At 54.0% G+C, this 14297-nt stretch overlaps 3 protein-coding genes across 3 annotated transcripts; 2 read left to right on the top strand and 1 right to left on the bottom strand.

Annotated features, from left to right (window-relative positions):
* Nucleotides 1–608: 608 nt before the first annotated feature.
* On the top strand, nt 609–2796 carry GGS23DRAFT_275347 (branched-chain amino acid aminotransferase II). The gene is made up of 3 exons (XM_051512484.1): nt 609–1043; nt 1126–1886; nt 1979–2796. The coding sequence occupies exons 1-3, from the start codon at nt 974–976 to the stop codon at nt 2348–2350; spliced, it is 1203 nt and encodes a 400-aa protein (XP_051375234.1). The 5' UTR covers nt 609–973; the 3' UTR covers nt 2351–2796.
* A 7899-nt stretch (nt 2797–10695) lies between these two features.
* Nucleotides 10696–12512, top strand: GGS23DRAFT_275268 (uncharacterized protein). The gene is made up of 3 exons (XM_051512483.1): nt 10696–11172; nt 11249–11612; nt 11677–12512. The coding sequence occupies exons 1-3, from the start codon at nt 10838–10840 to the stop codon at nt 12076–12078; spliced, it is 1101 nt and encodes a 366-aa protein (XP_051375233.1). The 5' UTR covers nt 10696–10837; the 3' UTR covers nt 12079–12512.
* On the bottom strand, nt 12474–14223 carry GGS23DRAFT_615004 (uncharacterized protein). Its single transcript, XM_051520692.1, has one exon. It carries the CDS (start codon nt 14173–14175, stop codon nt 12946–12948), a length of 1230 nt encoding a protein of 409 aa, XP_051375232.1. The 5' UTR covers nt 14176–14223; the 3' UTR covers nt 12474–12945.
* Nucleotides 14224–14297: the final 74 nt, after the last annotated feature.

The raw sequence follows: 14297 nt of genomic DNA, 5'->3' as shown, positions 1-14297 counted from the left end.
GCGTACATGATGGGGGTTATGAGGGAACAAGGTCTAACCAGCCGACCGATTGGACGCCGAGGTCAGGGATGACAAACTTTTGTGCTTAAATGCTTTGTTGGTGTTTACGGGGGGTTTGGTTTTGCTTGGAACTCCACGGCCCCTTTGACAAGAGGGCCTGGAGAGTGGGATGGCGTCGGCGTTACCTAGGGGGAATCTCGGACGGTGGGATGAGGTCGGGCGGGGAGAATGATCGTTCTGCATTGTGATGAAAGGAGGAGTACCGAGGTAGAAATCTGCGGGTGGAAGCCAAAGGGATTTCGGGCACAAAGCTACGCCAGCCTTTCTTGTAGGTATTTCAGACCGAGGGGGGCCTCCCTTCCGCAGAGATGTTGGAAGTTTACGGCTGGCTTAACACGGAGCTCTTATTATTGAACCTCCCCGACCATAAAACTCAGTGCTCGTAGCTCGTCGGATGCCTGGCGATCAAGAAGTGTGAAATTTCCCGAGCACAAAAACAGCGGCCAAAGCTTGCAATCTGCCAATATTTACACGTTCGGTTAAGTGCATACCTAACGTATATTCGATACCCCGGGTGAGACCACGCTGCCGCATCACTCCCTGAGTGCGAACCTGAGCTGACGCTGTCGGCCGTTCAGCGACCCCGGCCCACCCCACCATCCAGGCAGATTCAAACTACCTACTGAAATACCTACCCCGCGATTCCGATCCTCGGAGGTAATAGTTCGTCTATGTCTGACACGACACCAATTTACAACGCCACAAAAACAATAGGCCAATGAACTAATCGCGTATTCTCAGCTCGATTATTGTGCCTAGTCCTGTCGCCATTGCGGGAAACGAAGGGGAAAAACTGGGAGATCAAGAGTCTCCCCTGCAATCATCGCTGCTTCGGTGGAGATTCAGGCGCGACCAGGTTGGTAAAGCATCCAAGCGCTGACCGAGGAAGACGACAGCACACAGGCCAGAGACAATGGCTTCGTTTCCGCCCCCGCCAGTCAACACCATTGACTGGTCTAACGTGGGGTTTCGCGTGCGTGAGGGTAAGCCATGTCCATGCTGTGCCTCTCCTATAGTTCATATGTGGTGTTTTGGGTACTAATAGCCATCGGTGCCGCCGACCAGTGAACGGACACATTGAGTCTCACTACTCCGTCAAGACAGGTCAATGGTCGTCACTTCAGTTCGTAACTGACCCTTACATTCGCATCCATGGCATGGCACCGGCCCTCAACTACGGCCAGCAAGCCTACGAAGGCCTCAAGGCCTTCCGCAGCCCTTCCGGCGACATCCTTGTCTTCCGACCCGACCGCAATGCCCTTCGCATGCAGCACTCGGCTGAGTTCATCTCCATTCCTCCGGTACCCGTCGACCTGTTCGTCGATGCCGTGAAAGCCGCCGTTTCTCTCAATGCCGAGTACGTCCCACCCCACGAGACCGGCGCGGCCATGTACATCCGCCCGCAGATCTACGGGTCCAGCGCCCAGCTGGGCCTCAACCCACCCGAGGAGTACACTTTCTGCGTCTACGTCCTGCCCACCGGCGTGTACCACGGGACACACCCCGTCAAGGCCCTGATCTTAGACGAGTTCGATCGTGCGGCGCCGAACGGGACGGGGAGCGCGAAAGTCGGGGGCAACTACGCGCCCGTGCTGAGATGGAGCGACAAGGCGCGATCGGAGGGGTACGGTATCACATTACACCTCGACAGCGCGACGCATTCCGAGATCGACGAATTCAGCACGAGCGGGTTCATCGGTGCTACTGTGGATGGCGATTCCGTGACGCTAGTAGTGCCGGATTCGAAGAATGTCATCCAGAGCGTGACGGCAAATAGCGTAACGGAGATCGGCCGCAGCTTCGGCTGGAGGGTGGAGAAGCGATCGGTATCTAACCCCCCTCCTCTCTCTTTCTTTTTTTTCCTCTTGCCGAAATGGAGAGGCGGCAATATTCAACGACTGCTAACATTCAACCCTAGATCAAATACACCGAACTGCAAAACTTCTCCGAGGTTATGGCCGCGGGGACTGCCGCGGCGCTCGTGCCCATACGATCCATCACGCGGCGCCTCGACCCCGCCTCGCCGAAGTCCCTCACATCTGCTGCCGTATCTCACCCTCGCGTGTCGGCCGAGGCCGCGGCCGAGAAGGTCACTTACATACCCGATTCCAGCGAAGATGCCGGCCCGATATGTCTGCGACTGCTGACTCAGCTTAAGGGCATCCAGGCGGGCAAGGTCAAGGACGAGTTCAACTGGTGCGTCGGCGTCAGCCGCGAGGATGGCACCAAGGTCGTCGGTGAACCCAAGGAAGCAAATGGCAACGGGCAGACCGTCGACCAGCTAGACTAACTCGGGGAAGGATATATAACTTTCGTGGGGGGTTGATGTTGGGAATCCTCGAACAGGCTTGGGTGTTCGAGGCCCCATCCACTTTTCTTTTCTGCCGGTCGCTACGTGATCATGTGAAATGTAAAATCAAAATAGGTTAGGTGAGAAAAGAGGCTGAGAATGAACAATTATGCTAGAAGAAAAGGGAGAGGAGACGTTGTTCGCGACAATGGGTGGGACATGCATTCGAAATACTGCGCACTGCGGACAAGGATGTCTTGCAGCCGCTCGGAATGGGAAGCCTTAGTGACATCATATGAAGGGGAAGAACTGGGGACTCGCGGCAAACAGCCGGCATGTACGTGATATTATCTGACTGCTGTAACGTGAATCCTGTTGGGCCGTTTTGCAGATGCTCCGCCGGCCTGGTTGGCTGCGCCAGCCTTCGCTAATCACCGCTTGTGAGCGTAGAAACCGAGAGAGCTGCAGGCCAGAACTTGGCTCGGGGCGACTCCAACGACTGGATATGGCTCGGCATGCCGCTGTCGATGCCTGGTGACGATTTGGGCGTGCTGAATGAGGGAGCGCTGGTCACCTCGCATACCGTCGGCACAGTCCATCTGTCACCTGCCCATATCGTCAGTCCCAGCCACGAAGATTTGAGTCTCTTCTCTGGGGCCGGGTCATCTCCTGGGCCACCGTCGGCGGGTGACTCGAGATGAGGACCCCCGACGCACTGGTCTCTCTTCCGCTCTGCTTGCCCCGGAACCCCCGGCCCTTTGCTTCACACCTGCCGTCCGCCTAGGAGATACGGTTCGTACGACGCGACGCTACCCCGCGCCGGGACGATTGGTTTGCGACTAGGGGTGCCCTCTTGGCTCCCTTGGGGTGGTGGTGGTGGTGGTGGTGAGAATGGCCTCGCATAGCCCTGCTTCTAAGAGGAGTCGGCAGCAGCAGCCAATGCTATCAAGGGGGAATTGGAGAGAACGCCGTCGTTATTCGTTGGGTGTGGAGGAGAGTTGGGGCGGCGGGACGGGACGAGAGGGAGGGAGACGCGCATCCATGTCCGACGTGGCTTGAGAACTTCCCGGGTGTTCTAGCTGCTCCGGTTGCCTGCCTCCAGTCGGCTTGCTTGTAAAGCAGCGACGCATACCATACGTATTCCTTCAGGAGTCCATCGCCGCTCTAGCCGGGGACGAACACCATTTTCCGCTGGGGGTGGCTCACCCGGCTCCATACCTACATATTATCGTCAAGTTGCACGCACAGGCAGCCTTACACTGGCATAGGACTTCTGATGGATCCCTTCCACGACATGTGCGAACGAGGAGAGGTCGGCGGTCATCCACCCCTCGGGCTCGTCCTTGCGGGGTTCTTATCTATCATCACCTCTCATCTCTCACTTCACAGGTATGCATGCACGCGAAGTGACAGCCTTCCACTCCACCCTGGAGAATCGTAACCGGGATTCTCGGTGGCGCAGTGTTCGGACGTATTACTCCAGCCATCGACTCCATCGCCACGGTGGGCATGTGGTGTCCACCCAACTCGTCGCGTCCCGTTCCCGTATCCGGTCGATGGGGTACCTAGGTAATAGATGTCTGCACAGGCCTTGGGCCAGCCTGTTCTCCGCCACAACCGCGTGTGTGCAGTCATGAACGGCGCAGAATCTACGGATACTAGACTCTGTCGCAGTGCAGACGACCAGAGGCCGCGCGGAGTTGCCGCCATTCGTGCCTTTGGAAAAGCAACCCTACGCGCCCGACAACGCCCATTCCAGCCGCGAGAGAGACGAGGTGGTGTCATCCACTCGCGCAGCTCATCGCACACTGGTAGGTAAGCCTAGAACGTTGAGGCTTATAGCTAGGTAGTAGCCAAGGACTACCTCGTCGAACATATGAGATCTTAAGTTCTTTGCATTCCTTGGTGAATTTCCCTGGCTGGGGGGCGAAAGTCTAGTTCTGACAGTTGGACCCTTAAAAGGTTGTCACCAGGGGAGTGTCGTGTAGTCCTAAAAGATACAAATATAGATAGTGCTTCGGAGCCGCTCAGAGGAGAAAGAACGAGTATCAATAGCTATAGCGAAGGACATTGTTCTGGAAATTGTAGCAGAGTCGGGATTTACCAGCTTTGAGAAGGCCAGAGAACAGGGGTTGAGGGTAATTGTTGCTTGATCGAATCACCTTTAGCTCTGGGTAGGTACTCGAGGCGGGAGGCATTCGGATATCTGGGAGAGCAGGGCGAGCGTTGTATCGGCCGGCTCGACTTGTGATGCCACGTGTGTTAATGTATATTACACGCGGCCGGTCACTATTCGCGGGCGTGCCTCCCAGAGAGCTGCGTGGGACAGTGACTCAACCGCAATGTGATATTAGTAGGTAGCTAATCGTCCCAGTATAAGAAGTCGCAGTATATAACTACAGGCGACGCGCGATAATACGACGATCCTTACCTTGATTCATGAGATAATTTTCGATGTCGAACTTGTTGGGACAACGAGATCGCCGGATCCCTAGTAAACCTTTCCCTCTTTACAAAAACTCACCAAACAAGCCCGTCTTTCAAGAAGCCTGAAGCTGACCTTATAGTCTCTAACCCCCCAACCCACAGCCTTTGCGTCTTCTGCCTGCGACCTCGCCGTTGAGTGTCTGAGTCCTCGAGCCGTGTGGAAGCTCAAGCAGGGCTAGCGTACCTGCCCTCCAAGCTTATAAGAGCGCTGCTATTATCCGTCATGCGGTGAAGGTATCGCCAGAGGCACTCCTTCGACATCGCAATCTCAACCGAGGTCCCTCCGTAACTTATTTCCGCCTCTCTGTGGCATGGTACAGCCCGCCTCGCTAGGTCGATAACTTCAGGACGCAGACGCCCGAAGACGGGGAGAGGCCGTAGGGTAGAACGTCTCCAGCAAGGCTATCAAATGACTTGCCGCCCACATGCAAGGAGGCTTCCCGGCGTGGTGGTTCGGCACTGTGAAGGCCTCGGGGTCGTCAGCCCCCAGGAAGCATCTGTTCTCAGCGACTGAACCGGAGGAGTGTTCATGGCGAGGACGGGCGTCAGGACCAACTAGGCCACGGCAAGGAGGTTAGAGAGGATGCGGCCTGGTCTTAGCCCATCCGGACCTACTTGCATCAAGCTCCTAATAAAAGCCGTGCGACTGCGACTCCGTACTTGGCGGCGATCGTTGAATTTCGTCTCAATTCGCGCCCTCTTCGTCCTCAGTCCAGCCCCGAGTACGGTGAATCGGAAAACCGCACCGGTTCGTCCCGCTGGGTAGTGGCCAGCTTGTACTACGGAGTAAGTGTATCATAGGCTTAAAAGCAAACGGTAATAATAGTGGCAAGTTTCCCAACGATTCCCGACCGCCACTCTTGTTCCTTCTTACACCAAGCCTGTCCCGCATCGGTTTTTGTCCAGCGCAGTTTGCTTGGCGATCTCTATGTCGTCCCCTGTTCTCAGCGCAGGGGATTGATACAGTATGCGAGCACACGCTGGTTCGGGCACCAGCATGGCGGGCGTTCTTGACGGGAAACTAATGCTAACCGAAGATCCCGGCCCCGGGACAGTGATTCATTTCCGTCGTGTGATCGCGCGTATGGCTTCATTGTAAGGTAAATGCATACAGGGAAACGAGGTGGATAGGAAGGCATGAATCTGTCGTGGGAGAGGTTGGCGCTGGCGGTGTAGGTAATATTATTACGTGGGAGCTGTGCACGGAACCCCACCGACGTAACCGACCCGGGCATCAGCCCGAGAGTATCCACTGTAATTACGTGACAGTAGAAGGAGAGGAGACTTGGGAATCTACGTCACGATTTCCGACCAAGATCGCGGTGAGATTTTGGGGCAATAGGAGTGTGTCATGTATGTAGTGCAGACGCCAAATGTCTCTCTTGATCTCACACAACCCGTGGATGCGGAAGCTGCTGGGGTTACTTCGCTTGCACGGCATGGTTTGGATTGGTCTGCGAAACCACCATTCTATAATGCTCGTAAGCGATTCAGCCTCGAATCGACCGAGGTTAAAGCCAGGGCCGGGTCTGTGTAAGGCATGAGTGGCGGCTCAAACTAACATGTCACAACCTCGTCCAACTGCATATCAATAGCCATTTGACCTGCCGTGGAGTGAGGCTTTGTTACATCTTTGAGACAGCAGGTAAAGAAGTAAACTCCGCTCTCGTTGGGTACCAAGCAAGGAGTGAGGCTTTGCCAGCTGTGGAAATTAACGTAATAGAGAACTCGTACGTAGGCAACTCCGCATAATATTTGTTGCCGTATCCCCTATTCAACTATCCCCTATTCACCTTAGTCAGGACTGAGTCAGCGAGCAGGGATAAGAGACCGAGAGATCAAGAGAAGGATAACGTGGCCGTACCTAGTTATTGGAGCTTTTTAGCTTTGCGAGCAGTAGCTTAGATTCTAGGAGAATCAAGCTTTTCCCACTGAGTTTTATCTGTCCGAATCGTGATAATATTAGATGCCTCAGCCGCATCCTCTGCACGTGCGTATCTCCCGATGACAGTCCTTCATGTTATTCGCGCTTCGGAGTAGTTGATCCTAACTTATACCAGGCCAGCACAATCCTATACTTAATTGGACATGAGTTACCTAATAATGGCAATGCCACGGTACGTATGTCTCAAAATATAAAGTATAGACGGCTACAGTTTCCCGCGCCGTATTATTGTTTCTCCGAATGCTAGGTAAAGTTGGGTTGCCAGGAATACAACCCAACCCTAAAGGTCTAATCTTTTACGTTTCGTTTCACGTTTTTAGGTATAGGTACTCAACTTTGCAGGGTCAATAGCAGGTCCCAATTATAGGACCCTTGGCGTTGACCTCTGAGTCTCAAGCGACGTTGGGCCTCCGCACAAAAAGAAGGTTGAGAAGCTGCTCCGAGAATCATTCAAAAATAGAAAGAGGACAGAGGTAAGCTAGGTTATAATATTCGTGGGCTTGCGGTTTAACTCTGTGCATCGGCAACTCAATGTCCAAGGCTACACTAGCCACTAGTACAGTAAGTCCTCCAGCAAAATAATTACCTCGATTAGACCTAGATGACGGAATGGGCGGTTACGACGGACGAAATACTCTATGAGATGAAGAAAATGCAAGAAAATGCTGTGCAATGTGCGGTGTAGGCTCGATGGTGATCCGAGTCCTTTCTAGTTCCACCTTGATGCAGCCAGACACGAGGATAGGCGCATTACACAGGTAGAACCTATGGACGTCAAACGATTCAGAACTCGGAATCCTGTGCTGTTTCAAGGCCGCATGCAGCTGTTGCAGGTGAGGGGACATGATGCGCTCCCTATGTCGCACCCTCCAGTTGCCAATGGGCCACCCGGCAGCAATTTCTATTCTATAAAGTGACCCTCGGACACCAGCCGTGGTGGGAGGGGTGGAGGACAACGACTTTCTCGCTTCTCTTCTGATGAGACTACTCTTGTGCTGTGGGGCTCTTCTAACGACGTCTCCATTTCTTTCTTGCCCAGAGGTCAACACCTGTTCAGAGCTCCAATCAGCATTCCTCGAAGCGGCACAAGCTTTCAGGGTGAGATCGAAGAATATCCATAGACCCTTCTAGACTGCAAGCATATGTAGGCTCGGGTAACGAGGAAAGGATGTCTTGGACAGCCAATAGCGTCAGGGAGGGGAACGCTATAGAGCGTTGGGCGAGTTAGGTAATATAGCTGAAACATCACCCAGAAATTCAATAAGATAGCCTCGTTATTAATACTAGATATCGTATTTATGTCTAGAGCCACACTGTGAAATTCACCTCTTGTTCTACGAAAGCCGGAGTAATAGGTAATTAAGAACGTGCCCTGTAGAGCTTGGTCTTAGTATTTCTCGAGAGCATTCGTCTACGTGGGTGGGGCAGCAGGCATATTATATCACAAGTAATAGACGAAAGGCATATGCCGTTCGTCACGACCCTCTCCGCTTGAGGGTTGGGCGGGGATTATAAGGCCAGCCTATTGATACTCCCCAAGAGTTCTGATAAGAATCACAGGGATTCTCCAGCCAATGTTCGGCCTGCTTCGAGGAGACACAGGACGGAATTCCCGGCCCCGCGGCAAGTGACTCTTGGCTGATAAGAGCGCGCGCATCAAAGCAGCATCGTGAAGTTGCGACGTGGTTGACCTAGCACAGGCCAATCTTCTCCGGGGCTAGGCCCACCGCGTTCCTTTTTCCCTATCTTTTCTTCGATACCCCAAGTGGTAGATACCCCTACCCCATCTCCCTCCCACGTGCGTGTCAGAGCGATAACGGGTCATGTGCCTGATAGATTGGTTCGTGACGACCTGACCTGGTGGGTCAACAGATACCAGACGGCTTGGTGATCCTTTTCAACACCAGCACCATGAATATTTCGGGCTGGCGCTGGAGTGAATCAGGTCAAGGGCATAGTATCGCACGCACAGCGATCCTAGTCACGCACAGAGTCTCGAGCTGTATGAGTAGATGGTTTTTTTCTCAGTTCCGCTTCCATCACGATCAAATATTATACCAACACTTACAAGAAGGCGTCTCCGGGAACGAAGCCGCGCTTATGCTAGACGCCCGCATCCCCCTGCCCTTCCTAAGATCCCTCCTGATATCTGCCAAACCGCGGACGGGTTGTCCCTCCCCCTTGGTGTGGATGGATGGCATTGCGCCGTATCTGAAGTTCCCACCAGCTCCTCGAATCACCACGGAACGGTGGGTTCCAGGACCCCTCCATCACGCATGCCAGCGCCAGCTTCGGTTTTGTTCCCCGGAATCAGGCCCTCGTACCATCTCTCTTCACATGCAAGGCAAAATTCCGTTGGGCAACTTTGTTCTATGCGACCTAGCGTATTTTTAGCGGTGTATCGACACGCCTCGATTTTACGCTGTGTGCTCACAACCACCCACTGAGTACTTCTAGTTGTCGGGAGGGGGGTTCACCCGGAGGTAAGCAATAAGGAAGTACATCTACGGGAGGGATGTAACACGAAGTTACCAATATACATACGAGGGATGCCTATATCGAGCCGCCGAGATCTACTTGCCGCTTCTGAGGTGGTAGGGAGGGGGATCTGGGGAGGCGATAGGCAGTTTCTCTGACATCACAACAATGGAGGATGCCCTGCTCGAGTCGTTATATGCAACCGTTCGGTAGATGCTACGCCGCGGCCGCAGATAGACCTATAGGAATTCGTTGGCATCTCTCCGCATTACGAGATAGACCAATTACACGCCATCCACAATATGGCATGGCATAGAAGCTAACGACACGTCGCAGCGAGTGGTTCGTTTTCTGATAGATCAGCAGGGAGGGAGGATATTCATCTGGAGATGAGCAGCCGTCTATGGCTATAGCAGTGCGATTTGGTGATAAGCAGGATGCGCCAGGGCGGTCTATCCCCTCCTAGCCGCCTTCCTTTATCTCCGTTATCGGGCGTCACCTTCTCATGACTTATACCTACGGAGATAATGTCGTATAGAGAGGACGACGACATGAGCGACTACGACAATTGGGACAGGGTGGGACAGGGTGCCAGTATGTGACAGGGTGCCCGTCGGTAATGGATCGGGATCCAGGCGTATTGTTCCATCGCCATGATCGCTGTCGTGTCGACTTGATCGTGAGTCGTATGCCGATGATGCACCATCCTACGAAGCGCGTGCGGCGCGTTTAAAGGTAATACACAAACGCTTTTGGGCAGAATAAGAACCGGAAAACACCACACAGCTGATAGTGTGGTACTGGATCATGGATGAAAACCGTGGATAGTCTATTAGAGGGCAATGCTGGTTTCCCACTACCCGGCCCTGGGTCTAGACTGCTCGCTTCGATGTTCAGCTAATTGACGCACCGATAACTAATGCGCCACGATATTCGGTATTCGGACTCTAATCCTTAAGCAGCGTCGGGTAATGCGTCGCGGCTCTTCTTCCAGGTGGCGTCGCATCTAGTGGTATGGATGCCGCTTTAGTCGTCGGGTCCGGTAACGCTGGGCGGCCCCTCCACACCTTTCACGCTCATATCAATCTCCTCTGCCAGGTCGAACCACGTAAGTTGACAAGGAGTTCCCGTCGAGATAGAGTCAACGTCGGACCCGCCAATTGGGGGAATCCTCGACACAAAGATGGACCAACACGTCCCCGTCGCAGGCTCGATCGCGGTGCTGCTTTACGTCTGCGATGCTGGTGTTCCTGGCCATGGGAAAGCAGCCTAGGTCTTGTCAAGCCATCGTCGCAGTGCCCGATGGTCAACTGCCATCGCCCATATACATGACTCTAGCGGCGTAACTTCCGGGGCCCCGTGGCTTCGCGATTGGAGATAGTCATCCTGTGGGCATATAGATAAGACCCAACTAAAGCTGCCCCGTCACGATGATAAAAGCCAGCGTCGCTCTCCTCTTTTGGGCTTTGCCGCTAGGAAACTACTTACCTATATTCAACCGAATCCCACTGCACTGGAGCTAAAGTAACCCCCCTTCCTAACTCCTTTCCCGACGTGCCACGATATAGTTACTCAGAATGGCAGCCGCCGCAGTCCTCCCAGCCCCCGTTGATCCCGAACGGAGCTGGGTTCCTATCATCACGGAGCCTAAAGCATCAAGTCTAGGAAGCGATGAGTTTACTCCTTCCAAACACCTCGCTTTCAAGGAAGTACCCAAGGTGTACACTATGAGCGATATAGGCATGCCAGAGGGCACCGGTATCTCCCCCGTTGCCGTCTCAGAGCCCTTCCCCTTGTTCACGGAAGAGGCTGTTATGAGGATGAGGCAGGAGGTCTTGAGTCCCGAGGTGCTCAAAAACTGCCAGTACTCGAGCAATCTTGCCCAGTGTCAACTGCGAGGCTTCGCGAACAAGTAAGTCGCCACGCTAATACGCCTCTAGGGCTGAAGGTGTTGTATAATAGAATATTAACGATGATTACTATCTCAGGTATGCGCCCTTCGTGTATGATGTGTGGAAAAGCCCGGAAACGCTGGCCATCATTTCCAAGGTCGCGGGCATCGACCTGGTGACGGAGATGGACTTTGAGATTGGCCACATCAACATCTCGGTCAAGTCAGAAAAGGAGAAGGAGGAGGAGCTCCGGGCGTTCACCGACCGGGCCCAGTTCGAAGCCGACGAGGGCATCGGGGGCTGTCCGTGGGAAGATGACAAGCCCATCGTGGACTGGCACACGGACAGCTACCCCTTCGTCTGCGTGACCATGCTGAGCGATTGCACGACGATGATCGGCGGGGAGACCGCCCTCCGTACTGGCTCGGGCGAGATCATGAAAGTGAGGGGTCCGCAAATGGTACGTGGTATTCCCGGGAACAACCAGTCTACAGTACAGAGCGGGTAGCTAACGACGGAACTAGGGCTGCGCGGTCGTGCTGCAGGGCCGGTACATCGAGCACCAGGCGCTGCGGGCGCTCGGGACGGCGGAGCGCATCAGTATGGTGACGTCGTTCCGGCCGCGCAGCCCGCGGGTGCGCGACGACACGGTGCTCACGACGGTGCGGGCGATATCGAACCTGCCGGAGCTGTACAACCAATTCAGCGAGTACCGGCTCGAGATCCTCGAGGAGCGCGTCCGCCAGCAGCTCAAGGCGATGCGCGAGGCCAATGCCGCCGGCCGCCGCGTCAGCACCCGCCAGCTCAAGGCCTTCTTCGAGGAGCAGGAGAAGTTCCTCGCCCACATGAACCGCGAGATCGTCGACGACGAGAAGGTCGTCCGCGGCAACATCGACGACAGCCACCTCCTCACTAACCGGCGTTGAGGCGCCGGCATCCTTCCCCGAACTCTCGAGGGATCGAGTCCCAAGAAAAACTGCCCGCGACGACCCCGAAGGAGTCGTCGCCGTGGCGCATGGCGGATCATGCGGTTGGAACCCGGCTTCTGGATAGAGGCCACTCTTGGCCTTACTTGACGATGACAATGGACCAAGAGGTACCTATTGGTATGCGTCTGGGCACATAGCGTACGGCGCATAGTTGTGTGGAAAGGCTCTCCCGCTGCCTTGTACTTCAGCCAGCTTTCACTTCGGCGTCGTTGGTATGCTAGCTAGATATATGCCTCGTACAACGTCCCAGGTACAATGCTAAAAAGTCTCGTACGTGGTTGGTGCTGGAAGAAATATAAAACCAATACGCTCAATACAGTACGGCCAATGCATCGGTAAATCTCGCTACCGTGGTCGATGATCTTGCCACAGGCACAGGATTGAAGCCTACATACACATCTTCCCGACGACAACAGTCTCGCCCATGAGTGTTTCTCAGTAGTCTTCACTGGTAGTTCATCGCGGGTACGTAGAGTAGAAAGGTTGTCCGTACAAGCTCAAAATAGCAATTTATTTTATTTCGTTCAATAATGTATTTTTATATCGCTGTCTGACTCTGCGTGGGGTTTCTCGTATTTATGTTATGGCGTGAAAGTTGGCTCTGGGTAACACCGCACTCGAACCACGCGGAAAGTGAGGGGTGGGAATGATAGACAAGCATACATCTGCCAATGAGCCGTGCCACTATCTGAGCATCTCGCTTCGAGGTTTTGAAGGAAAGGAAATCGCTATCGAGGTTATCATCGCCTAGCACACACAGGGCTTGGAAGTCGATACATTGTAGAGAATGGCAAGGAACGTCGTTTACTCTTTGGAGGCACAGCTGGAGGGATCATTGGAGGGACCAGCGCCGGGAAATGGAGGGGGATCGTGGGTGGGGATACCCTCGTCGCCAGGGGCAACGCGGTAGAATATCTTCCTCCTCTCCTTTTGGAGTTTCTCTTTCGTTATCACCTCAGCCGCTCCCAGGGTTTCTGCTTCAAGCCGGAATTTATGATGTCTCAGCACGGCCTTTTTCCTCTCCTCGGCCAGTTGGCCCTTTGCATTGTGGAGTCCGAGCCGAGAGTCGTGAACGGCATCCATGAAACTCCTCGTGGCCCAAGGCTTGGAGAGAAAATCGAGCATCAAGTTGTGGTACCCAGTTTTGATATCGAGAAGGTTTGGCACTTCAGACGACATCACCTGCGCCTCCAACACAAGTACCCGTCCCTTTCTGGCATCAATATCGGCTTCGTCTAGCGCGTTTATCACCGCTAGGTCGTTCGGCGAGTATTCTGACCTTTTGGTGCCATTATTTAGAGCCCTCTCGGTGTGATTGTAGGCTTCCTCCAGTCGCGTGATCGCTGCTTCCAAGAGATTGGCGGCACATCCTTCATTCTCTGCCTTGGAGGCTATGTTGTGGTATTCTTGCATAGCATCATAGGCGGTGATTTCGTGCTCGTCTTCTTCGGGGAAGGCTTCCGTCGGGCCTTGGAATAAGTGAGTATATAGGCGATCGAGCTCATGTTCCGCTGTGCGACGAAGGTCTACCCGCTCCTCGAAACCTCTCTGGATCTCTGAGGATTTGGCGATCCAGTCTAGGATAGTGTTCTCTCTATCTTGAGCCAGGCGTATCTGGTTGTTTATGTCGCTATCGTCTAGCCCTTCCTGAACCTGCCCCTGGACCTGACCCTGGGCTTGTTCGTGTTCCTGTCCCTCTTGGTATCTGGCCCCCAGCTTCTTTCTCCCGGACTCTATGGGCTCGAAGAATCGTTTCATAGATGCAAGCATACGTGGTTTGGACGCTTCACCCTCCTTCTGCATTTCATCTTGCCCGGTCACTTCGCTTTCCTCGGACACTACATTCTGCTCGGCACTCGCGTTCTGCAGCTCAGCGATGCATTCGCGGACTTCGGAAAGGTCCCGATTGAGACATTTGATCACTTCTTTCTGGCCCGCCAATCCTGACACGGCGTCGGAGGATTCGGATATAATAACCACCAGCTCGGTATGCCGGGGCATTGCCTGTCTAATCTCACTTATAATTGGGCGCATGATGAAAGATAGGTAGCTGGATTACGCCGGCGGGAAATCGTATTGTAACTGTCCTCGGGGTACAGCGTGAGATGGGGCTGGTTTGCGGGCAATCGTATGTCTATAGGACCCTGTTGAGGTAG

This window comes from Durotheca rogersii (assembly GCF_024521655.1).
Source record: "Durotheca rogersii strain YMJ 92031201 chromosome Unknown GGS23scaffold_3, whole genome shotgun sequence".
Classification (NCBI taxonomy): domain Eukaryota; kingdom Fungi; phylum Ascomycota; class Sordariomycetes; order Xylariales; family Xylariaceae; genus Durotheca; species Durotheca rogersii.
Note: the sequence above shows the minus strand (reverse complement) of the source record. Positions and strands in the feature narration are given on the sequence as shown.

What these genes read in the sequence shown, in the direction of transcription:
- GGS23DRAFT_275347 (XM_051512484.1), top strand. Translation starts at nt 974, where the DNA reads ATGGCTTCGTTTCCGCCCCCGCCAGTCAACACCATTGACTGGTCTAAC. An exon ending in GGGGTTTCGCGTGCGTGAGG is followed by an intron (nt 1,044 to 1,125) that starts GTAAGCCATGTC and finishes GCCGCCGACCAG; the next exon opens with TGAACGGACACATTGAGTCT. An exon ending in GGAGGGTGGAGAAGCGATCG is followed by an intron (nt 1,887 to 1,978) that starts GTATCTAACCCC and finishes ATTCAACCCTAG; the next exon opens with ATCAAATACACCGAACTGCA.
- GGS23DRAFT_275268 (XM_051512483.1), top strand. Translation starts at nt 10,838, where the DNA reads ATGGCAGCCGCCGCAGTCCTCCCAGCCCCCGTTGATCCCGAACGGAGC. An exon ending in CTGCGAGGCTTCGCGAACAA is followed by an intron (nt 11,173 to 11,248) that starts GTAAGTCGCCAC and finishes TTACTATCTCAG; the next exon opens with GTATGCGCCCTTCGTGTATG. An exon ending in AAGTGAGGGGTCCGCAAATG is followed by an intron (nt 11,613 to 11,676) that starts GTACGTGGTATT and finishes CGACGGAACTAG; the next exon opens with GGCTGCGCGGTCGTGCTGCA.
- GGS23DRAFT_615004 (XM_051520692.1), bottom strand. Translation starts at nt 14,175, where the DNA reads ATGCGCCCAATTATAAGTGAGATTAGACAGGCAATGCCCCGGCATACC.